At 40.1% G+C, this 26,449-nt stretch overlaps 1 protein-coding gene across 3 annotated transcripts in view; it reads right to left on the reverse strand.

Moving 5' to 3' along the window:
* Positions 1-26,449, reverse strand: part of HECW2 (HECT, C2 and WW domain containing E3 ubiquitin protein ligase 2) — a 240,733-nt gene that overhangs the window by 113,966 nt on the left and 100,318 nt on the right. For 2 of the 3 annotated variants that reach the window (XM_024195306.2, XM_024195310.2), the window contains exon 3: positions 8,098-8,205. In XM_024195306.2, coding sequence (XP_024051074.2) covers positions 8,098-8,205 — 108 coding nt within the window. Of the gene's footprint in view, positions 1-8,097; positions 8,206-17,701; positions 17,791-26,449 lie in introns of those variants that run through there. The other variant, XM_024195308.2, reaches the window with a different exon arrangement.

Here is a 26,449-nt window from a genome sequence, read left to right on the forward strand (position 1 = left end):
CCATTCCTCCTGGCCTCTTATAAAGTAGTTGGGTTCTGAGATCCTATGAGACAATATCAAATGTGTCTCAACCACTACCAGTGGGTCCTGGAGATTCAACGCCATTCGTTAGGAAGGGAACACTGGTCAGTGTGTCCCCAAACATAAATGCACAGCACTTACTATAAGATAGATATTATCACCAGCTGGAAAGTTGAGAGAACTCATGTTGAAATTAAACTGATCAGAGAAAGAAAAGTTTCTAACTATGGGGCCAGCCTTAGATCTAATCCTGTCAAGAACAAAGACATTTTTGATGCTCCTTGTTTTCTCCTCCACCCTCTTCCCCTATATTTCTCTCCTCTGTTTCCCTCGACTGTCTTCTCCTACCATTTCTTTCTCTCTGGCCCCTACACCATTATGTTATTCACTTTAAACACCTATCACAATAGATTTCACATGCAAATCACTTGATTATTCCACAATCCTTACTGAATGCCCACTCATGGTTTACAAGGGTTCATGTTACTGTTCTGAGTGAAGGCGAAGTATATTTACCCAGGGAGCTTACATCCATGGATCTGTGCCTCCTTTATCATATACATAAAATGGGGCTTGTAAAGTGTTGAGATCCTTGGATAGACTAAGTGCAAAATATTATTATACACAATCATCTACACTGCATATTAAGCTCCAGTTCAGCAAAGCACTTATGTACATGTTTGATTTTCAGCACAAGTAGTCCTATTGTCTGTTTTGTCTTAGTGAGATTATGGAGATTTGCCATCTGTTGTGAAAATGAGACAAAAGATTATAAAAGTTTAGGTTGATTCTGACACTTTCAAAAATAGTGGTTAAAGGGAACAGATTTAAAAACAAAAAAAAAATGTAACAAGAAAATTTCTAGGGAATCCCAAACCATCTTCAGCAGAATACTGAATGCTGTTAGAAACAGTTTATAAATAGTTTGGGGACAACAATCATGCAGAAATGAGATAAACAGACCCCAGATGGAACAATTAAAGGACACGGATTACATAATAGCAGAACAGCATCCCAGGACTCTGGAGGTGCCATGTCATTCTCTTCATTAATCAAAGCTAATTCAAAATTCTGCTGCTTAATTATTTACAATATACTCTAAACTTCCTAATTCTGAGGTGACCCTGATGGGATTGAGAAATATTAAAATATTTATCTTGTATTTCCTCTGGTCTTAATTCTGCCACCCTTACTCATGTTGAGTTGTACAATACTCCACGAATAGTCCCCCTCTCATTAATTTCTTGCAAAGTAAGGTATGCAAACAAGAGTCAGGTCCTGAGAATTTAGGGGGTTAAACGAGCAAAAAAATTAGGAATATTAACATTAAAATGGATACAAGCGATGAATATTTGATAGTCAACTTGCAATAAATATTCTTGGTCAAAACAACTTCTCATTGATGTAACTTTGAAAACACTGAACTTTGTGTTCTTATAGCTCTTAACAATGCCTTTCCCACATCCCTGCCAACTAGCCATAGCATTAATCCTCAAGGATTTATGGAATGCTGAGTTCATCTTTTAAAACAAATTTTTTTTTTTAAATTATCTGAGTGGAAGGAATGGTCACACAAAAATTTTTCAAATTCTACCGCTCACTAAGTGAAAATAAGCCAAAAAATGTTTTAAAATCAAACTCAAAGGGAGACGATTGGAAAATGAGCTTTACTGACCCCAAGTATAGCAAGTTTCAATCTCAAAGAACTATTTTTGCCAAAGTTATAATTAGTTGAAAATAGAGCTTGCATATAGACACCTTATATATCAACTCTGACTGTAACATCAGTACACCAGCATGAGGCAGACAGTATAATTACATTCCTTGAACCTATCTCACATTCCATTCAGGCCCCAAACTGAGATTTCTATCAGTACAAAATACAAATGGTCTATATGCACAGATGTTGAGCTAGAATGTTGTACTGCAGTGACAGTAGTAATTTACCCATAAATATCCCAGAGGTGATTGATGTGACAAGACTTGGAGTATCAGAAAAAATCCCAACAGCAGCTACCATGTGTTACTGTTCAAGATTTAAACTTGCATCAGCACAACAAATATATGCAAATCAATATATTTATAGAAATAAACATAGTACAGAATAGATATATTTGAAAAAATATGACTTTAAAGCTAAAGTCCTACTTTATATAGGATTTTTCTTGGAGGGAAATTTTGAAGTTGACACTCACCAGAATGAGATTATGGACAGTATAGTACATTATTACTTTAGAGCCCCCATCCAACAAGTGTTTACTTCTGAGAGAATCCCATTGGCTTCAATAGCCTTTGTCTATTGTATAAAGCTGAAGACAGTGGAGTAAGCAGTATGCCCAGTGGTAAGTGTCCACAGGACTGGGCTTTTATTTTGTAGCCTCTTTCATACAAAATGATGGTGAAGTGAGATGCAAACACTATCAGTGCAGATGTCTGTTTACTAGCCCACTTGTCTGTGAACTCCAAGACTGACCTCTGCTCTTTCCTGGGAGGTAAAAGTAAATCTCTCTCTCTCTCTCTCTCTCTGAGAGAAAGACATTTCTAATCATCTTTCTTATACTCTTGCTACAATATTTTCATATTCAGAGAGAATTGTTAATAAATCACCAGATGGTTTTGATGACATTTGTAGACGCTCCATTCAATTCTACATTATAGGTGCACAAATTAATTTTGTCGCAAAAGTCATATGGAGAGTCTTCAGAACAACTTTATGAACATAGAAAGGATGGCTGATCCAGTGGTTTGGGCAGTAGCCTGGGACACATGGGTCAGTTTCTTGCTCTGACACAGACTTCTTGTGTGACCCTGGGCAAGTCACTTAATCTCAATGTGCCTCAGTTCCTCATCTGTAAAATGGAAATAATAGCAGAACCCTACCCTACAGGGATGTTATGAGAAAAAATTGTGAGATAATCGGATGTAATGGTAAGAGAGCATTACAAACGAAGAAAAATCAGAACAGCAGCAACTTTTGCAGCAAACCGGGTCTCCTAATGTCTTATTCTGGGATATCGTTCTATTCTATGTGAACATGGAATGTCACTCATGTATTTGATAGTATATTTCAGGAATATTTAGGATCCCTAGAATGACAAAGATAAGGGTTGGAGATATTCTGGCTGTTCCCCAGTGTACAAAGTGGACAGGTTTAAAAATAAAAATTAGAAAAAACAACAGACGAGACTCCCTGCTGCTTTCCATTTCAATGGATAGTGCAGCAGATGGTAAAGATCAGGCCCTGAAATAGTTTCACAGTATATCCAGTTCTCTACCTGCCTGAAGAGTTTATTTCCCTAGTATCTGAAGCTGAAAAGCTGCTTCAGGACTGAACGCTCAAGGTTTTGACAACAGACATTTTTGGCATCCCTGAAAATGATTTTAGGTTTCAAGACACTCCATGGCAGCTGAAAGATATACTTCACTGTCCGTTCATGCTTGCAAATCTGTTCATCAGTAAAGAAAACCATAAACAAGGTGGTAGCTACCATCTCGTCCGAGTTGGTCTCCCTAAACTTCCAACTTACATGACTTATGAGGAGAGGCTGAGGGAACTGGGATTGTTTAGGCTGCAGAAGAGAAGAATGAGGGGGGATTTGATAGCTGCTTTCAACTACCTGAAAGGGGGTTCCAAAGAGGATGGATCTAGACTGTTCTCAGTGGTACCAGATGACAGAACAAGGAGTAATGGTCTCAAGTTGTAGTGGGGGAGGTTTAGGTTGGATATTAGGAAAAACTTTTTCCACTAGGAGGGTGGTGAAGCACTGGAATGGGTTACCTAGGGAGGTGGTGGAATCTCCTTCCTTAGAGGTTTTTAAGATCAGGCTTGACAAAGCCCTGACTGGGATGATTTAGTTGGGAATTGGTCCTGCTTTGAGCAGGGGGTTGGACTAGATGACCTCCTGAGGTCCCTTCCAACCCTGATATTCTATGAACTCCCTGCCCCATTACTCCATAAACTAACCCTATCCTTCTATGGGAAGGAAACAGGATTTAGGAACTGCAGCAATGTAGGAACTGGGTCTCTAATCCCATGCCTTCACAAAGGGAGGTTAGGGGTGCATTTTTTATGCCATTTCCCGTCATATCGCTTCCACTGAACATTCCTGCCTTCCAGTAGGGCATCATCAGGCCCATTTCACACTGGTCACAAGATCTCTGCTTTTCCTGAGTCACATCATTGATGCAGAGCAGACTGCCATTATAAATCAGCCCCCTGGTGCAGGAGCAGAAGCCCTTGGCCAAGTTCTGTCCCATCTGCAACAATGCCAGCCTCTGCTGGGCTGGGGACTGAAGGAACTGGTTTGAGCAGAACCCAGAACAACCTAATGTCATGTTTCCCAGAATGGACACTCAGAACCTTCAGTAACATTCCAAAGCATCTCAGAATGGTCTGACTACACTACACTGAACTGTACCTGCACGATATTGCCACCAACTCAGAGGAGCACTCACTGAACTGGTCTTTTTATTTCACTGACAGCAAAGAGATAATCCCTTCATGGAGTTTATGTCACTATTCTGTATTTAAACAATCCTTGAATGCATACAGCAGCTTAACTGAGATGACTAGTGAATCACAGCTTTTAGCCCCCCACCATACCTCCCTCTCCCCAAAACAGGCAGCTCCCATTAACTTGTATTACATGACATGAGTAATGAAATATTTCTGTTTTTAAATCTCAGGCTGCTATCTCAGTGATATCACAGCTCAATTTTGCTTTGTTGAATTTCTACAGCTACAGAGTGTTACATTTCATGCTAACATCACACTTTTGCCCTTTGCCTAGGGACCGGAAGAAAGGAACACCTGCCTCTGTTATGGCTGGCACTGCAGCATAAAGTCAGCCCCTTTGTCTGGAGAGGACAGCCTAAGGGCACCAGCTATTTGTGAGGTGAGCAGGACATTGTACTCGGCAGGTGCTTCATTTCACCCTTCCTTTTCATCCCCTGCTCACTCCCATCCGTACTGGCTGTGGATATTTTTGGAGCATGTCGGTGTGTGCACAATTATGATTAGTTTTGGTCTTTGTTTTGATTACTAGTTAGAGCATTTATTTAGAAGAGAGTCTTTTAGTTGTTCCAGTCATTCCAAGAAAAGAGCAGTAATATGTTGCTGATGGACAAATATGTGTCATCACTAAGATTTAAATATGGCAAACCCCAAGGATCTATACTATGACCCGTATTTTCAGTTACATGGAGTCTCCTGGTGAGTCCATTTCTAAACACAGGGTAGAGTATCACTCGCACACTGATGAAACAACTATATAGCTTTAGCTTGATGGCCACTGCTCTGGAGGAGTGTTTGGAAAATATTAGGTCTAATGCATCCATCTACCACCTTAACTTCAACCCTGGAAGAACACAAGTCTTGCAGAAGGAGAGCTGTCACCTACATGACACATCATTCATGCTGACTCCCTATTGTAGGAAGTTAGGTTAATAGATGGGTGTCACTTGTGGTCATGCCCTCAACGGAAACGCATACTACTAGTGGCATATTCATCCCGGGACACATTGCAATAGGAATACCCTGTGCTCATGAACACAATATTAAATTGACTTTCCCTTGTTCATAATACAGTGGCATAATTGTTAAATGCCAAAAACAACAGTGATCACATTACACCTGGCTTGCATTCTTTATGTTAGCTGCCTGTGAAGTTGCTGGCTGATTTTAAGCTAACATTGCTGGTTTTTAAAACCCTACCCCGGGAACCCAAGTATATTTTAAATATCCACTTTGACTCTGATCTTGACGGTACGTTGTATCTGCACAAAACCAGCCATTTACGGATCCAAACATTGCACCTCAGGTCAGCAGGCAACTGTACATTTTCTGTGATGGGCCTAAGCGTGTTCCCCAGACACCCGTCCACATCTAAAATATTGCCGAAACAATTTGATGTTTCTCTTGCCCCCAGTGTTTATTAGCTTCCTAGCCTATACTTCTTCTCCAACCCACACACTTCTTTTATGGTAATGGATTCTCTGAATTAATTTCATTTTTATTCTATTAGGACTTTTTATTATGTTTCTATAATGTTCTATTGTACTTTCAGAACTATGTTATGAAATGCACAGACCCTTGATGGGATAGATGGCTGTTCTAAAAATCAAGTGTATTTTAATACACTTAATAAAGTGTATATATACACACACACTAAAAGGTACATAACACTTCTTGAAGGATATGTACAGCGGTTAGTCATGGTGGAAAAAAGTTTTGATTTTTCTCCCTAAAATTCCTCCTGCAAATATTCAGTTTTTTAATAAAATAAAATAAAATAAAACAAAAACAGAAAATGAATGATTGAAATAGAAAATTTCCAGAAAAAGTTTCATTTAAAAAAATAACAGAAAATTTTAAAGCAGCTCTAACCTTTTACTTTTGTCAATTTTTTTTTTAAAGATCCCCAAAATTATATGTATTTATTACAAACAAAACATGCATATATTGCATTATTTACACATTTGGAGTTTTACTACTCTACAATAAAAGCTCCCATCATCCACTGCTCAGGACACCCTTGAAAATCGTTTAAAAGCACATTAACAACCAGATTTGTCAATTACGTCCAATCAAATCAAATCAAATCCTCTAGCAATAATATAGATACAAGAATCAATCATCCTCCCCACGCAACCACTACCCAGCTCTATCCAACACTTGTTTCCTGACAGGAAGGTGTAAAAGGTGAGTTTTGCACCAGGCTATCACACTCTAGCTATTACAGAGAGGGAACAGGGAAAAAGTTTTAAAGATCTGGGGTCAAAACACCCTACCAGCCACACCCTCTCTTCATACCCCTGGGCCTTTAGCTCCTCTCATGAACTCTTGCTGATTTACTTAGTTGGACACCAGCAAAGAGAATAATGATTGCAGACAGATTATTAACTCCTTGGGGGCAGGGACCCCATTTTCTTACAACTATCATCTAAAGGGCCAAGCATATGTATGGTGCTACATATAGAAGTATCTTTTTTCCTACTATAAACTAGGTCTCAGAGTGGAAGAACATTCCTGGAGTAAAAATGCACATCTTTCTTCAGCTGCATGTCTTAGAACGCACCCAAAGGGTGCTTCAATGGCCCAGGGATACATACCCTTACTTCCTCTATACATAACTGTGAGGGGGTCTATCAGTTCTTCTCTGCCCCCAGCTGGAGGAGCTGCTGCCATGACATGCCCCTGCTCAGGCCAGGCTACCAACAAGACTTAATTTCCACAGATCTAGAAGGGACAGGAGGAGACAGTGACTAATCTGGAGCCAGCAGGACAGTTAAGGAGGCTTGACTGCTTCTTCTCAGTCTCAGAGGCAGAACTGGATGAGACTGGAACAGGGGAGGAGCTCTCTAGTGCAGCCCCGAGTCCCAGGACCAGGTCAGGGCCTTAGGTAGGACTAAGTGCTTGCCTTTGAGGTTTGTTTTTTTTAAAAGCACAGACAGCCAAACTCTGCATTTCTTATTCTATTTGACTGTTTTTAGATAATAATGCCGAGTTGATGGCAAGGGCCACCCTGCTCCAGTGGCCACTAGGGATGTAAATATCCGTTTAAAAAATTAACCATTTAAAGGATTAAAATGTCATTTAATCGGTTAACCAATTAAACGGAATGGGACTGGGACAGACTGACTGGCTGCTAATGCTGGCCGACTCCGGGGATGAAGGTTAATGGTTAGGGTCGGTTATCTGGTAAGACTAATGCTTACCGGTTAACCGTTTAATATTTTACATCCCTAGAGGACACAACTTCTAGACTAAGGCAGGGCACGCCTACAGTGCCATGCCTGGTGCTGCAGGGGCACTACAAAGCAGCCCCACATGTGGCAATACACTAAACACACTCAGGGAAACTCTAGGGTCTGTTCAGTTTTCCCTTCCAATGCATGGCTCTGTGTAAAAACAGCTAACAGAGGTGATTTCAAAATGCTGTCAGACATGGAAATATCACTAACCATAAGCTGCTTTGTTTAGTAGACTTTGACAAAAAGTCATAGCAACTAATAACCCCTAGGGACTGCTTGTTTCCATGTCCATGCCCACCCTGTATTACACACATAGGTACTTACGTTCCATAAAATAGGGGCCAGGTTCAATTCGCCATACGATTTGTCCTTTTTGCGTGCCCGTCACTCCCCGGTTCTTGGAATCCCAGAAATTGGCAGGAGAATTCTCATCTAGAACAGCAAAAAGAAAACCCTTTTCTGTAAAATGGTAATTAATATTAGCCACTAACATCAGTGGATTCTGCACAGCATGTAACCCAGATAGATGTCAGGTGATAGTAGCCAGGAAATGACTAGCAACAAGAAAGAGAGGCCTTAACATTATTTCACATTTAATAATCTACCGTTCTTTGGGTAAATAACCCCTTTTCTTTATAATCTGCTGGTTTGGTTGGTGTTTTGTTTTGAGTATCCCATTAAACCAAAAGACCATTAATCTTGGATCTTGCACAAAATAGAATGCTTGTTTGTGGTGGTTTCTTGTCCAAACTGATGGGGATTAAAATAGGGAGTTTGAGAACTCAGATTAAACGGTCAATGATAAATGGCCTTTCACTTCACTGCTGGTATTTATATCCATTTATGCAAAGAGAACAGACAGATATATAAATATAGTAAATGTATGGCGTCTTGTTAAAGGTAATCTGCAAAGGCAAAGTATTAAATTACAAGACTTCACTTGGTGTTAATTTCAATATCTAGGCTAATGGGAACAAGCAGCATGTTACAACTGAAAACACCATTATGTTTTTCATTTTAGAGGTGCCACATTGTACATCCTCATCAGAGCTGTCCCACTCTCTCTGTCATGTGACAATCCAGCATTCCCCAGCTGTAATATATTGAAACTCGAGGGACAGACCAGCAATATAGTGGTTCAGGTACATCAATTTCTTTTTAATATATATTTTTTTTAAACAAAGAGAAGAAAGGAGGAGGTTTAATGCTCTTAAGGTCTTGTCCTGCAAGATGCCAAGCAACTGCTATAGGGCAACTCAGCACACTCAGTTCTTAGCTGACTCCAGTAGGCGTTCACGGTGTTCAAAACCTATAAGATGCTCTCAGCAATGTACAGGATCAGGCACTTAATAGAATGCATGGTGTCTGTGAAGTAGTAAAGAAGGATTGGGAGGGGAAAATCTTACTCTTTTAAGTTAATTAACATTTTGGTGTTGGCATCAATAAAAATAGATTTTCACCAGGTGACAACTTACTTTTCAGTTACCCAGGCTCTTGTTTGAATGAAAGGAATGCCGGCTGAAAAGCTGTTCACAGAGGGCAAAGGAGTGCACAAAAGGAATTGACTGCCAACAGACAAGCTGATGTAAGTCAATGTGGAATTATTTATACAAAAAGTTCACCCTGATATTTTACAAGTTTAGTTGAGCTCACATGCTTTGGTAGGCACATAACTAGGCTCACAGGTCTTCCCTCTCATTGCACTTGTTTACCCATGTTAATTTTAAAAAATATTTCTATTTAATTGCACGGGCATGAGTGCACATTGCTACACTTTTAAAATGTATTCACTGAAAATTTAGCCCTCTGTGGGTTTTAATGTGCAGTCCTTATTCATGCAAGTAGTCTTTTTGGACTTGATGAGAGCACTCACATGAATGAGGGTCATAAAATTCAGCCCTATGTTCCTAGAAATGTGTATGCTATCTAAGAAAGAAAAGAAGAGCAATACAGTTTTATTATTTAAAATGTCACACACACACACACACACACACACACACACACACATATATCTTAGCTGAATTCTCTACACTGAATATTCAGCTCTGTGTGTGTACAGTATTCTCCTGAATCATGGTACCACAATTAGTTATACAATTAGTTTACCTAGAAGAACATATAAGCTACCAAAAAAGTACCCGTTTACCAGTTTCACTTTAAATCACCACTCCTATATAACACACAGCACTTGTAATGAAACAAAAGAAGGTTTATTTAAGAAAGAACAGAGATTCCACTGGAAACAAGAGACAGTGATGGAATCAAATGGTTACAAAACAAAACCATAAAACTTGAAGCAGAACCTGCACTTATTTATAGCTACCTTTCCTATCGAACAAAGTAGGTTCCCACCCAAAGTTCAGTCTGTTGCAAGGCCTGTTGGCTTCACAGGAACCAGGATCTAACCTTTCATTAAAAACACCCCCACTCAACAAGATGTCTCCTCAATGAATGGATCCAGAGTGTCTCTTCCCTTTGTCTGCTATAATGTTCCCCCCCTTTTTTTTTTAAACCTCCATGTGGTTTCAGTTGCTTGCAGTTGTCTTTGATATCTTTCCATTCACTGTTCTGTGATGAGGCAATGGTAGACAATTGTACTTTTCATTACCTCACCAGCTAACCAGGGAGGGATGGCAATTCCCTGATGCATAAGTAAGCTATCATCACCTGATATTACTCCCTGGTGATGTCTTTTAACCTTATGGCCATAAGGGCATAAATGTCAATATAGTTACACTAATCCTTAAACATTACCTGAACACACATCACACATAGATTATGAACATTAATAAGTGACAAGCTTTCAATAGAGACCTTACACGTTACCCTTTATGGACAAATACCCTGTAAGCAGTGTGTTTGATGACGCAAGTTTGTCAGGTCTGAGATGAGAGTTGTTTGCAAAGAAGAGGGGACCCTTTGCCAAGGGGCCTTTGTGTCATCCAGTAAAGTCATTGGGAGTCTTTCCATGGACTTCAATGGGCTTTGGATCAGGCCTTAAATGAAGAAACTGCACAAGGTGCAAGCTGCCTCTGAAATCTTGAGTAGTTGAGAAGGTTCCAGATTTTCCTAACACTTCAATTTGTTTAGTCAGGATGTAAAACAATATCCTACATAGTTAGCATCCTGCTTCTCTCCCCTTTCATCAAAAACACTGCCATTTCTAACCATGCTTCTAAATCAAGTATAGTCAGCCTTGGTGCTTCAACTGCTAGTATAACAGAGAGGTGGGGAAAATTAATAAAAATGACAGATTTGCGAGACAGCTCAATCCACATAATTTATGTTTGTTTGTTTGGGGGCGAGGCAATTTTTTTTTTAATATGGTTATTTGCTATTTCTGTGATGTCATTCAACTGGAAGAATGATTATCAGTAGGAAGATAATTTAAAACTTCAATGCTTGGATTTAAACAAAAAAAAATCTTTTCCTTACACACCAATAAAAATGAAAACTAAACTAATATACAACAACAAAAAATCTACCTATGGACTGACTCTCTCACTCTCACACACAAACACACAGAATTAAAACTCTAAACTAAAGTCTCAGAAACTAGTTCTTTGGTCCCTGGTCTGTTGAACTGCAGTCAAAATGCTGAAGAGGATTGAAAGCCACAGGCCAGGATTACTGCATTCATCCATGGGCAACTTCAATTTTAAGCAATCGTAGACCCTTTTTTGGCAGTTAATCAAACTGCTATTTGTTCAGCTGGCTGACTGAGTTGGAATCTGTGCCAAACAATTTGTCTAAAATCAGTGACCACAACACATAACATGCAATAAAATACAGTCTTCATACATCTGTAATTTGCCAAATCAAATTTCCGCTCTAACAATGCAAGATCCCCAAATTCCTGTATGCGATTACTATCTCTTTGCCTGGGTGGAAAAAAACCCTAACAATGTTTGATCAGCTACAACAAGCTCTAGAAATTAACTATTGCTACATAATGATGTAGTAGAATTTGGTGGATGTGGGATTCAGCTAAGTGCTGATCTACTCCAAAAAAATGACTTGTTCAAATAGTATCAAGTGGTTCCATGTTTACCACGTCTCAATTACTTCCCGATCAAACTGTTCAGTTTATGAGTAAATAAAAACAAACAAAACACTACTAGCCCTGTAAACGAAACCTGGAATCTGAGAATCAAGATGAATTTTTTTCTTCTCCTGCCTCATCATCAATAATAAAAGTTCTTCAGACAAATTAGGCTCCCAGATCCACCTGGGTAACCCAATGTCCTCAAACTGTGTCTTCTGTGACAACTGTGCAAAACTACTACTGCCCACAGTTTTGCACAGGCATAACTGACTGGACCTTAGTGAACAATCCTGCGGACAATGCGCAAAAAGGAATAGAAGCCAACTCATTTTTCCTTTCCATTGTTAACTCTGCAGGGATACCTAGAGTAAAAACAAATTTGTGTCATTGCTGTCAACAGACATAAGTTGGGATATGTATAGCGAACAGCCTTGTTGAGTAAGAAGCTGCCATTTTTACAAAGTCACTTTTCAGACTCTAACTGCGCTATTCTTATAGTTCTTATTCCATTTTCTACTATAGTGCTAGCTTCATCATGCTGTCTCGGCTTTTAATTGCTGTCTTTTTACTTTGTTCCCTCAGATAAACAGTTTTTACAGTAACACTGACAATATATTCCCTGTTTAGCCACCAGGCATTCTAACACTAGTGAACACACAAGCCATTATTGGACTGAATTCCTGGAATTACAACAGAAACTGGGATTTCTGTAGAGAGGATAGCCTCAGCCGTCAGAAGAAATGAATCACTCTGGTGTGGTCTTCCTGGCTAATTAAGTAGTAGTACTTGCGTACTTTGAATGGGTCTGAGGCTAGACGGTCACAATGAAAGATCTGGATGGGGAGATCTATATCAAGGTGAAATGGGGGAATCTACAGGGCTCGAATGGAGAAAATGAAACAGAAAATTTTCTTTCTCCCAGAGAAAAGTCTCCAGAGACCACCTGATTCTACCCATGGCCCTCAGCAGTCTGCACTGGTAGCATTTCTATGGAGCCCCAGACAGAGTTTAAACTTGCTCTCCTATGGCAGAGAGCAGCCATTCTGCCTGCATCCCCATCCAAGCTGAAAGACCTTGCTGGTAGAGCTGCTTCCAAGCACACAGGTATGATGAAAATTAAACACCCTTTTGTTTGACGAATCAAGCCCAAGTCTGTATGGTCAGAAATCCATACAACTAGGTATCCTGGGGACCAAATAAGATTTGACATACATGATTTCGAATTGTAAGAGGAAAACATTTGAAAAATAATGTTTAACAAAGTTTGTGTTTTTTAAATTTCATTGATTAACAAAAATCATGTCAGGTATTTTTAAAATTACAATTTGATTTCAAGATACCATTATGGAGCAGCTCATTTTTCTATGCAAAAAGTATGACAGGCATCCAGTCAAACATATTTGACTTTATTCAATATCATTTTAATATCCAAAATACTAAAGAGCTATAAAAATATCATCTGGGATTTTTCCCACATTTACAAAGTCATAATAACAGCTACATTATCCAATGCATCAAATATAATCGTCTTCAAAAATAATAACCATGAAAGAAGGACCTTTTTTGATTGGCTGGCAATCAAAGATTTACTATATTTGTTAAATCCATGACTAAATATCTCAAGAGAGATCCACGGCTTCATGTCTCAAATCGAGAGAGACGACTAATGATCGCTGTCATATAACTACAAAACAGAAGGCTCTCCCTTACTTGATAATTCTTGCTTTGTTGAAGATATATTGATTGCCTAGGAATGACAGAATAGGGTACACTGTAGTAGTTTTACATTCAACTGTGGAATTATCAGTAGGGGTTAGGTTTCTCTTATACTTACAAAAATCCCAGGCTTGAAGACTTAAAGCATAGAGCAGAGGTTTTCAAACTGTGGTCCGCGAGCTCCATTCAGGTGGTCCGCGGACAGTTCCCTCTAAGGTGGGTGGGCGCACACAAGAGAATGAAGGGCCACCCACCTAATTAGTGGAGCCATGCAGGCGTGACTCCACTAATTAGGTGCCTGGACCCTGGAGAAGACGCCCATGTAAGGTGAGGTGGTGGCCTTGGGGGAATAGCGGGTAGGTGGGAGGGGCAGTGGGGTGAGAAGAGGGGCTGGGGGGAATTTGGGACATGCAGGGCTGTGGCAGCCAGAGAATGAGACAACTTTCCCCAGCTCCAGGGCTGCAGCTGCCGGGGAAGAGATGGCCCTCCTTCCCAGTCTCAGCTCTGTGTCTGCTGTGGTCGGGGAGAGACACCACCCCTCCTTCCTAGCCCCAGCTCAGGGGCTGCTGCAGCGGGGGAGAGAGGGAGAGGCCCCCCCTCCTTCCCAGCCCCAGCTCGGGGGCTGCTGTGGTGGAGGAGAGAGGGCACATCCATCGCATTAGAAAGGTAAGACTACTGATATTAAAATATGAGTTGTGTGCTTTTATTTGTAGAACAAAAAATCATTAATTATTATTAAGGGTTTTTTTTATATAGCGCTTTTATCCAAAGTGCTTTACAATAGTTAGCTAATGGGTAAAAACAACATTTGGAAAGATTATAAGATTATTAAGTAGTCCGCTGAGACTTTCAGCAATTTTCAAGTGGTCCGCAAAAAAAAAAAAAAAAAAGTTTGAGAACCACTGGCATAGAGTCTTTTCAAGTACATATTACTGCTACCTCATCAAAGAATGCAAGCTTCAACTGGTCTTGTTTTCTCCTCTTTCTTCTAATCAGCTGAAATTGTAAACTGGGATTTGAAAATGAAGTGTTTCAGCAAAATATGAATCCAAGCACTTAAAGGGTCATAGTGTAGTAAGCAGTGTTATTGCTTCTGAGTCACACCCACCACACCTGCTCAAATGTATTGCCATTTATTAGTATCTCACAACACAGGATCTGCACTGCCGCTGAAGGGGGAGTATCTGACATTAGAAATCCTATAGCATCTAGCGAGGAAAAGAGATTTATTAAACTCTGTGTGTCATATCTTTTTTGCTACTCTGCCCCAAGAAAAGGATAAACTCCCTAAAATATACCTCCTCAGAATTAACTTGTATAAAATACCAACAAATGATAAGAGTTAAAAACAGAATCTTCTAAAGACATTACAAAATTACCAAGCCTGAGGCTAGCCTGATAGTAACAGTGCTCTGAATGGCCATGAGCAGATCCATGCTCATTTTCTGGCCTCAGTTTCTCTGGCCTGCAGCATCCAACTGTTGAAAAGTATGAATGGGGAAAGGCTTTCCATCACTCAAGAGCAACTTCCCTGGCCAAGTAAGAAGCCACATCAACAGGCTCAGAGGAGTCTTGTCGAGTCCTCCTTGGCCAGAAAGTTAGTGCCCATGTTACTAGGTCTCTCTGATAGCATTACATTATGATCATTGTGATTACTTGATCAATCAGAATGGATCCTTCATATTGTTTCACAAAACTCATAATACACATGTGTGTTTGTTTGTTTTTTAAGAAGGTTCTAAAGTGAAGTTCCTTCCTATGAGGTTCTTCTAACTCACCTAGTTTGAGGATGTCCAAAATCTTTAGTTAATAAACATTGGAAGCCAGTCATCAAGCTTTGAAGTGTGCACTCTGTAAGTGAGATGTTGTGGGTGCTTAGTCTTACAGTTCTTTTCTTAAATACCACCGATGAAGAACATCAGGAACACCCCCTACAATAGCCACTCAGGCAGCCCCTCCTTGATTATCAGAGCAGCACTTAAATAGAACCAACTGTTATCTGAAACGGGGTCACATTCTCACCTTAAATCAGGGAACCCATGATTCTGTTTGGATAATATGAAAGTCTGGATTAGTGTGGAATGAATAATCAAGGTTGCACTATGTTATCTCTGAATTCACATAATTAACAAATGCATTGCTGCTGAAGCATCATTTATAAAGATGGCTCTGGCTCCCAGTGCCTAAACTTGCAGATAATGAAACACAGAGACAAGACAACTACAGGCTCATTAGTTTGCGTTATAGAACAGCTTGTAACATGTATCAGCTAAACTGAGCGCAAACTTAGAGAAATATTTTGTCCCTTTGAGAAAAAAAAAAAATTCTACAAGTCACATACTCCGGCACTGAACCTTCATGGAGGACTATTCACATTGTGAAAAAGAAAAATATGCTACCCATAGCTGTTTAACTACTTTAAAAGTTAGTATAAATCAATTCCTTTCCTTTAGTAGGTTTAAAAAGAGTTTGTGATATACAGCATAGAGAAAAAGTGATCTCAAATATATTCAGTCGCTGAATGCCTTTATTTATGAGAAATTTTTATCCTCATTATCATTCATTACTTTAGAAGGGTCTTGCAATCTAAAGCTCTTCAAAAACATTCATGCAGCACAGCCTGGAAAAGACCAATCATGATGCTAGCAACATTGTCCATGCTTTAATCTATTACCTTCCTCTGGGATTTACCTCAATCTCTTTTTCTGGAATTTATTTGTTTTACTTTATGTGAAGCTTTCTGATTTGTTATGGCTTGTTTTGTAGCTTTCTTTCTTTTTTAAAATATCTGTTTGTGTTCTTTAGACTTAATTTAAAACAGTCTTTAAATTACATTTTTCAAAGTTTTAGGCCATTCAGCATTTTAGATGAATTTCAATAAATTATTGTGCATTGAAGATGACGTACATTCCACATCTATTTATCGAGAGAGCGGTAAGGGGTGGCTTTGTGTTCTGATGTATTACAGAAGCTATTAAAGTGGATCTCAGTCTGGGGAAGGTTTCAAAGCATCCTTCTAAGACAAGTTATTATTTCTGTCAGGTGTTCTCTTAAAGTAAGTGTCACCCGATCTGCAGAAACTGATGTGCAGCGAGTGTATTCTTTTAACAAGTATATTTTTGTCTCAAGGTGAGTTTCACTGACCTGACATCAATTCCTCTAATAAACATAGTACAAAGAACTATCTGCCTCTCCTCCATTTTACTCAAGTTTGAACATTTTCACTACGTATTTTCTTTTTTACTAGAATGTTAGTTAAGTTGCTTGTTTTCATTATTGGGCAGTAATGCAAAACACCAGGACTTAATTTTGCACCAATCACCAGTAGACCTCTAGGCTGAGATTTTCAATGAAATGCTGGGGATTTAACATCCATTACTTTTACAGCACTGCTTTGAAAATATCAATCCTAGTTCTTATTGTGATGCTCGTAAGTGCACTCAGATTTTTATTAAACACAAAGAATTCTAACAACTGAAACAAAGAATATTTGTTGTAAATTTCATTGATTCCTTGTTGTTTCAGTTAGAATTCTGTGTGTTTAATAAAAATCTGTATTGGCTTTACGTGGCTGACAAGGCACAAATTCCTGTCCCTACCTTCTCACACTGACTGTTTTCATTTTGATACACTGTAAAAAGACGCATGGTTTTGCAATATTAAAGAGTTCTGTGGGCACCAATAAAAGAAGCATCACATAATTCACTGGAGAATCTTGTGTGTGTACTTTAAGCAGTGAAACAACCTCACTTCTCTTCTACATCAGCAAAAAAATGCTTAAAAACAATCAAAAGTGGTATCAACACACATTAAGGGAAGAAGGCAAATTTAATCCCGAGGCCTCACTCCTCTTCTTAAAGTTTAGCAAGCAAATTAAATCTTGTGAACAAAAGCATCCCCGGAAAGCAAGTCTCTAGATAAATTGTATTAAAGCAATTCACTGAAAATGCACTAAATGCAATTCAGAGCCTTTTTCAACCTTCCCCTACTTCCAAATGTTAAGTGACTAAGTGTGATTTATATTCTGATAAAAGTCAGAGTATAAGCCGACTGTGAATGTTTCACAGGCTTTCCGGGGGGAAACAATTTTAACATAGAACACGTATTTAATACAATCCTAAAGTTGCCTGTAAAGGATCCACACTTCACTGCACGTTCTAGCCTTACCTCACTACTGCAAAGGATCTCTGCTGATCCTAAACTGCATTCCTTCATATCAGACCCAATTAATGAACTGGAGAATCAGAAAATGAGACATTCAACGGGAGGAATTCTGCATGATTCATCTTATTCATGCGTCAGCCCTGTTTTCCAATGATATGCGGTAAGTTTTACAGAAGTTGCCTTCTGGAACCAGACAGTGCAGCTCAGTGTTGAAGAACTAACACTATACTATCATCATTGTGTAATCATCACTTCAAAAAGGTGCTTCTGCATTTTCTCTCTTCCTTCTGTCATTATAAGGAAGGGATTTAAGAAGGATGTTCTCAAACTCCTAAGGAGTTTCCACCAGTTACACACAATTGACTGTCCTCCTTTAATCAAGGGCTTATCTAGGTTCAAACATCCTAAGTCAAAATATATAAAGTATTACGTCCTTCAAACTAAGCTATTTGTGGCCACTCCCCTCTGAAGGGTACAGGATGCAATAGCTCCATCCTCCCTCAGCTTCCTTCCTTTAGTTTTCCATGGGAGAATTCCAAAGAGCGAGTTATGTCCCACATGTAGTTAAGCAGACTGATGTAAACAGGAGGACTTTAAAATCCCAGAAATGACAGCAAGCCAGTCACAACAAAGAACAGTGGGGAGCTCACTGGGAAAGCTGGCTTTTGTTTTCCCAGTATTTCACCACACTGTATGATTTCCCTGCAAAGCCATTTATTTTAGAGCAGTTCAGGTTGCTCTGTGTCATTCTGCTGGTGCAAAGATGCCATAAAGCTGTTGTAGCCAGCCACTGGAGGATTCCTCAGCACAAAAGGATCAACGGGTGGCAAAGAGCTGCTTCTACTAGGCCACCCCTTCCTCGAAGGCAACATAGGTGGCAGGGGCAGAGAAAGGCAGCATGGTTAGGGGTCCCTTATACCAGCTGATCTGACTGCTAGAATCCCTACTTGTGGCCACTGGCAGCTGGCATAAGGCTTCTCTAATTTATGCCACGGACCATATCTGTGCCAGCATGGCCCCAGGATCGGGGAGCACAAAAGGTGGTTTAAGGCCAGTTTGCCACTATGTTCCCCTTCCTAAATGTCACAGAGTTCTTCAATCATGCTCAGGATCTGGTCCACAAGTTCCTCACCAAGCCCTGCCTTACCGTATGTTTGTAAAGCATTGCATAGGTTTATAGTGCTAAGAGATTTTTGTTATTTTTGATAATAATTAGGTAATTAATATTGACCAAAACTGGACCCAAAACCCCACAACCGCCCACAGAAGTGTTCATTAATACTCGAGAGAACTTTCAGTGAAGCGCTTCCAATCAATCAGGTGAGATGAACTTGCTGCAAACAGACTTGGTAACTTCTTTATTATTTCCATAGTGCCATCAGTGCACTTGACTTTTTATGAACAATCAGAGATGCAATCCCTGCCTCAAAGAACAGTGATAGGAAAAACCTGAAGAAGATATGATAAGGGAGATTTAAAATACAGTATAGCAGAAGACTGAGGGGCCAGATGCTGCTCTCACTGAAGTCAATGGCAAATCTCACACTGAATTCTATGGTCAGCATCAGGCCTTACGGGATGAACAGTGCAACTCTTATCTTTGTAAATAGTTCAGCCTCACGTGAGCAGCTCCACAGTGACTCAGTTGGTCTACATACTTGACCAAGGGTTTTTCAGGATCAGTCCCAGGCACTTATTGGAAGACTGACTTTAAACTGAAATAGTCAAGATAATAGCTGCAATTAATTTACCTATCCTGGAAACAGAGGAAAATACATTGTAACTTCAAAGCACACATGTCCTCTCTAGAAACACAGTAGGTGCTTTGACAGGTTGTGAGAAATACATATGCATGAGGGTTTAATTATTTTCAAATCAAGCCCGATTAATGTTTTAAGAAGAGCCATATTCTTGATCTATTTAAGAAGACTGCCTTACAATTTACTTATGCTATTGGGGATTCTAAAATTGACTAATTAAGACATAACAGTTAAATCTACAGGTGGTGTGCAGAAAGAGACAAATATAACAGATAAGATAATAGACTCACTTAAAATCTTACTGCTTAAAGGGGGAGAGAAGTAGCCATCCTGGTTCCTGCCCTCTTATAGAAGACACTTTGACAATATGTGATACACGCAGGGATATGGTGCAGTTGTGCTTCACCACATGAAGGGGAGGAAAGCATTTAACAGCCTGCCATGAGGCTATAGGTCAGAGTTCTGGACTCTAACATATGGGCCAAGTACTGGCCTTCTGCAAAATAGTACTACAGTTCCTCTACAAGTAATGAGTATGCTCAGATTTATACACCCACAATCAAAGATTTAATGTTGCCATCCATCTCCTTCAGCCTTGCGGAGTGTGTATTTGCTCCTAAAACTCTAGCTTTCATATGCTGGCAATGTGTTTTTCTGCTTAACCACAAAGGAAAATACATTTACAGCCTTTTCCATGGCAAAAAGCAAATAAAAAGAAAAAAAAGAAAAGGATTCCACTTATACAGGAAGCCAAACTGAGGTTATCTCTGACCAATGTTCTCCATGGGGAACATACTAGAGGACAACGCCACTTGAATGACAGCCAAAGTTATTTGTGCTTATTATACTGTGTTTGTTTACATATTAGGAAGGAGGATTAGCACTTTTTAGCCTACTCTTCTGATCCACAGGATGTTCAGGAATGAACTGCGTACTTCTCCAATTCATAGAATCTAAGGCCAGAAGGAACCATTAGATCACACAGTCTAACCTCATCTATAGATCACTGGCCATTAAATATCATCCAGAGACCCCTATATTGAGCCCAATTACTTTAGTTGTACTAAAGCATTTTAGCCTCAGGAGCATAAACTGTTGTGTGCCCAAGGCAGAGAACAGGAAAGATAGAGGTACCCACCAATGCCCACAGCCCCGACAATGGCAGGGAACTGATTAGGTGGAATATGCCCAGATGATCCCAGCAGGTGATCCATGCTTCGCAGATGAAGGCAAACAAACAAAAACAACAAAACCAAAATTCCTTCCTGACCCTAAGAAAGGGCCTTCTGTTTTTTCCTCCGCTCAGGGTACCCCCAACTTTTTAGCAAGGGCGTGAAATGTGTCCAACAGGTGAACACACTCATCTGACCTGGCTCGCCCTATGAACAAAAAAAAAAAAAAAATCATCCAAATAATGCACTACTTGGTTTAGTCCCGCTGACCGCACCACTGTCCACTGCAACATTGTACTGAATTTCTCAAAAGCTGCACAAGATACCGAACAGCTCATGAGCAAAATAAAATTGCCCCTCAAAACAGAAACCCAACAGGTCAAAGTCCAATGGGTGCACCGGCAGGAGTCGGAAAGCAGACTTGGTATCACATTTAGCCATTAGCGCCCCAGGGCCACACGCCCCAATGATACAAACTGCTTCATCAATGGAGGAATAGCGTACGGCACATAGTTCCGGGTCTATCCCATCATTAACAGCCACCTTGCGGGTATGACAGGTGATGGATTAATCAGTATGTCCCCGGGGTCTTCTTGGGGACCAACCCCAGAGGGGAAACTCTCAAATGAGCTATAGGTAATTGATCAAATGGCCCAGCTATCATCCCCTCCTTTAATTCTTGTGCAATCTTTTTTTTGACAATATGTCCCATCCCAGCTACTGACTTTATATTTTTTGACATCAAATGAGTCTTATTTCCCACAAAAGGGATCCGAAATCCTGCGGTAAACCCCTCCCACAAATATGCCCCATCTGCCCTGTTAGGGTAATCCCACAGGAGAACCCTTAACACATCCGGCTTAACTGGCGTTGGAGCCCATACCCATTGCAACACCCCCGCTCATCCCACTTCGCAGCTTGTGCTCTGTGTCCCAGACCCAGTTCCACCCCCATTCCTGTTTCCTCCCTGTGAGCATGTTAGCAAGATGTCACCCAGGCATCTAAGAAAGAGGATTTTCTGTGCTGCCTCAAAGTACTGGTCCATCCAGGCCAGTATCCCATCTCCAGCAGCGGCCACTTCCTGATGTTTAACAGGAAGGTGAAAAACAGAAAAAGACCAAAGCAACCCCCATCCTTATCCCCCCCCAAAAACACTTTTCATAGATTTCAAGGGCAGAAGGGACCTTTATGGTCATCTAGTCTGATCTGCCGTATAGCACAGGCCATAGAACTTCCCCAAAATAATTCCCAGAGCATATATTTTAGAAAAACATCCCATCTTGATTTGAAAATTGCCAGCGATGGAGAATCCACTACAACCCTTGGTAAATTGTTCGAGTGGTTAATTACCCTCACTGTTAAAAAATTTACACATTCTCTCCTTCTTGAACTGTGGACACCAGAACTGGACAGTATTCCAGCAGCAATCACACAAGTGCCAAATTAGAGGTAAAATAACTTCCTTACTCCTGTCCTGTTTATGCATCCAAGGATCACATTAGCTGCTTTGGCCACAACATCATACTATCAGAGGGGTAGCCGTGTTAGTCTGAATCTGTAAAAAGTAACATAGGGTCCTGTGGCACCTTTAAGACTAACAGAAGTATTGTGAGCATAAGCTTTCGTGGGTAAGAACCTCACTTCAACCTCCCAATACTTCTGTTAGTCTTAAAGGTGCCACAGGACCCTCTGTTACTTTTAACATCATACTAGGAGCTTATGTTCAGCTGATTATCCACCACACCCTAAAATCTTTTTCTGAGTCACCACTCTCCAGAACAAAGTCCACCATCGTATACACATGGTCTACATTCTTTGTTTCTAAATGAGCTGCCATATTCCTCCAATTTTCTACTAGTTAATTCTTACTTTTGCTCCAGATGTTGCACAGAAGTGGAAACCCCAAGAAGTCTCCAGTGCTGCACCCAAACTGTAAGCTTCAAATACGTTACGTTACTAAAGTTGAAATTAGTTGAGGGGTGAGGAAGGCACTAGTCTCCTGTTTTCATGCAAAGCTTTATCCTGCCTTGCAGCTCGTACCAATGTATTTCCCTCCCTTTCATCATCATGGATACTGACATTTTAGGTGATTATTAGAGTGTCTCTATGCTGTCCTATGCAATATGGGTCCTTGGTGATATTGGATTCACAGCAGCAGTTCAGTGGGTTAATTAACTGGAACAAAGGGCATGAAAAAGACACTACAAAAACAAAAAGTAACTCGTTTCAGAAGTGTCACAGAATACAGTGGTGAGGAATTGAGAGGAATTCCACATTTCAGTATTCCAAGTCGACATCATTTAAATTCAAAGTATTCAAAGACAAAAATAAAGCCCTTCACCCATCACACTCTGGCAAAGATTCAAGAGTGCAATAACAGGAAGGAAATGACCTCAAGATTAAACTCTTTCCTGAAGATCTCATTAATCCCACTGTAAAATGATGTGCATTTCACACTCATCTACATCTTACGTGCATCCTTTTTATACATTACTTGATGGCCACAGCACACTTCTACATTTCTTCTGCAATCTCTCTTGGAGTGAATGGTCTCTACTGTGCAATACAAATGCCAGGATATCATGGTCCATGCATACATATCTTATACAACACAGCCTGAATTTCTAGAATATTGAAACACATAAGACAACTAGAATCTAAAAACAAACAATGCATTATGTGCTATGAAAGAAATATTATTAAAATATTTTTTCTTAGAGAATAACAGTCACTAAATTATCCCTTACCTAAATCACAGGTGTGTTGTGAGGTACTGGTAATTAAATATTCTAAAGTGTTTTGTCATCTTCACATAGAAAGATACCCATCAAAAGCTAAATGATGGAAGATATAGCAATACTTTGCATTTCTGTAGGGTAAGTATTTCATATTTTTAGGTAGAAAATAAGAGGATGACAAAAATAGCAAGTAAGAAGAGAAATACTGTGAAAAGAGTAGGTAAGAAAAAGGAAAACTCTATTCTTCATGCTGTCTCTCATTCTTTTTTCCTCCCCACACAACCATTTTTGCTTCCTTCTAACTTTTAATTACCATATTACTTCATCTCAGCTTCTTATATCAACTAGTTTTCCTGTAATTCAGTTCCTAATCTACACACATAAGCTTGCAACATAGAGGAGGTACAAATCAAGAGGAGTGGTAGTAAGGAGCTCTCTTTTTCATCCATTTCTCGACCAGTCTGTACATGGCCCCAATAGGAGGTAGGTATTAAAAGAGGTTTACAAAACTGCTACTATGATGTCAAAGTGTGTGCCATTCAAACAAGCTTCCTAACATTTTGTAGACAGTTAACATTATTGTACTGTAACAGTCATTAGGAAATGTATAACTCTGAATACCTTATTCATTTTGCTTCTAAAAACACACAAAGTGGGCCTAACCGTTTTCATTTATTTCTTACTCTCCCCAAACTTTGATCAGAGTCAAGTGTAGTTTTAGGAGTCAGGTGGCAAGTTTATGGAGGGAAATGTTAAAAAAGCCTGAAGGCCACATACAATATCATTCTGGAGCAAGGATGATTACACAACATGCTGGTGGACATGTTGAGTTGCATCTACACAGCTAGCATCATGTATTATCCACTTCTGAGAAGGCTTGTTTTAAAAAGAAAGACAAGGGCAAGCTGCTGTTACATGTGTCTTTTTTAGAGTGTCTGGAGATTTACATTCTCATATGGTTAGGAATTTTCTATGAACTTAATCGGATACTTTTCTGAAGGAAGCAGAATGTGTGCGCATATAATGGTTTTCTTTGGCAATACTTCAACTACTCTGTTTAAAATGAACAAATAAATGTCACCGCTATTATTTTCCACCGTGTGTTAAGACACTGTGTACATATCCTGGCTGAGCTATCCGTGCTATTGAGTAAAGACGACATTCTTCCCTCTCCATGTTAAAAGGTCTATAGGGATGATAGGCTTTATCACAGGAGACCCTCTGCTGCTCCATGCATCATCACCTTTTGGGTGGCAGAGTTAGGTGCACCGTAGAAGGCAGGTTTGGCAGTTCATATGGAAAGCAGAGATCGAAAGTACAAGGCATGTTCCTGTTGAACTAGGCTCAGCAGCACTCCCTCCCAGGACTGTAAGATTATGTCCCCTGCCACACTGCTTCTGGCTGATGTCCATTGCTAGCCAAAGCCCTTTAGTTTCTTTCCAGTTTTTAAAGTCAAAACTATTTTCTTTAATCTTGTATCAATCAGTGTTAAAAGAACAGCTACCAATGGAGACTCAAGTCAACAGAGGCTGTTGCTCAGCATGTTTGATGATCAGGTCACTGACTTAGGCACCTGAATAAGGACATAAGAATGTAACTTTAGGCACCCATTTTTGAAAATCTCAGCCTTTGCACAAAATTAGGTCAGCACCTGTATTATCACCATTTCAAGTGACAAGCACACCAGAATACCATGACTCATAACATTGATGTCTCCTACTTTTTACAAATACGTATCATATTGAACTTCACTTTACTACTACAAAGACCCCATCCTGAAAAAGGCTGAAGCTTAACTTTATGGTTAACTTTATGCACTGAATAGTCCCATTGATTTCAAAATACACACAATAGTATAAATAAAGCTCTTGGAAGTTTAATAAAAAACAAAAGAAGCAGAACATTCTCTACAATATTCAAATTCCTAGCTTCCCCCCCCCCTTTAACTTTTCCATAGAAGAATTCCAAAAAGTGTGTGTCAACTTGAGGATGATAAAGCACAGAACTAATAGCAAAACAATCATAAAGAGGATAATATTATAGGTTCATTAACCTAGATTTTTTGTTGTTTTGTATCTAACAAACTGCCTTGCATTTAAATCTCTAGGATCACATATGCAGTTTACATCCCCCACACTCATATCCACAATGAAAAAACTGCTGAACCAATGAGCTTTCATGCTTAAAAAGGAATCTCATAAAAATACTTTCAATAAAAGGAGATGCATTTGTTAGTTACAACCTATTTAGAGATTAGCAAATACAGCCTGAGTACTCAGTTTTTATCCTGGCTTTTATCTCTAATGAACTGGACACACTTATTATTCTGTCTACAATTAATTTACCTGAACTGCAAGTTTAGATGCAATGGAGTGAGTTTTCAAAGCATGTTGGATATTTACTTATACCTTACGTCCCACAAAAAACACAAATATGTATATAAAAAATACAAACAAACTCAAAATATGGCTTCCGTGCTCACACCAGCTGGCATAAGGACTTTCCAAGGGAAGAAATGCATTGTGTGACATTAACCTGCAATCTAAGCTTCTCGTAGAAGGTTTTGCATAATTTCCCCTCTTAATTGCAGTCCTGTATAGCATCAGGTATGCATTCTTTGCTGACAGCACTTCAGCTATACTGGTAAAACACTCCTAGTTAGGGTTACCATAATCCAGCAAGCAAAAAAGGGGACGGGAGGAGCCCCGCCCCTGTCCTGCCCTAGCCCCGCCCCTGCCCCTCCCACTTCCCCCCCTCAGAACCCCCAACCCTCCCCCCGCTCCTTGTCCCCTGACTGCCCCCTCCTGGGACCCTGCCCCTAACTGCCCCCCAGGACTCCACCCCCTACCTAAGCCTCCCTGCCTCTTGTCCCCTGACTGTCCCCTCCTGAGACCCTCCCCCCATCCTAACTGGCCCCCTAGGACTCTACCCCCTACCTGTACCCTGACTGCCCCAACCCTTATCCACACCCCCACCCCCAGACAGACCCCTGGGACTCCCACGCCCCATCCAACCACTCCCCACCCCCTGACAGCCCCCCCCAGAACTCCCGACCCATCTAAACCCCTCTGCTCCCTATCC

The sequence above is a fragment of the Terrapene carolina genome, unplaced genomic scaffold (genome assembly GCF_002925995.2).
Source record: "Terrapene carolina triunguis isolate 2854851 unplaced genomic scaffold, T_m_triunguis-2.0 Scaffold62, whole genome shotgun sequence".
Classification (NCBI taxonomy): Eukaryota; Metazoa; Chordata; order Testudines; family Emydidae; genus Terrapene; species Terrapene triunguis.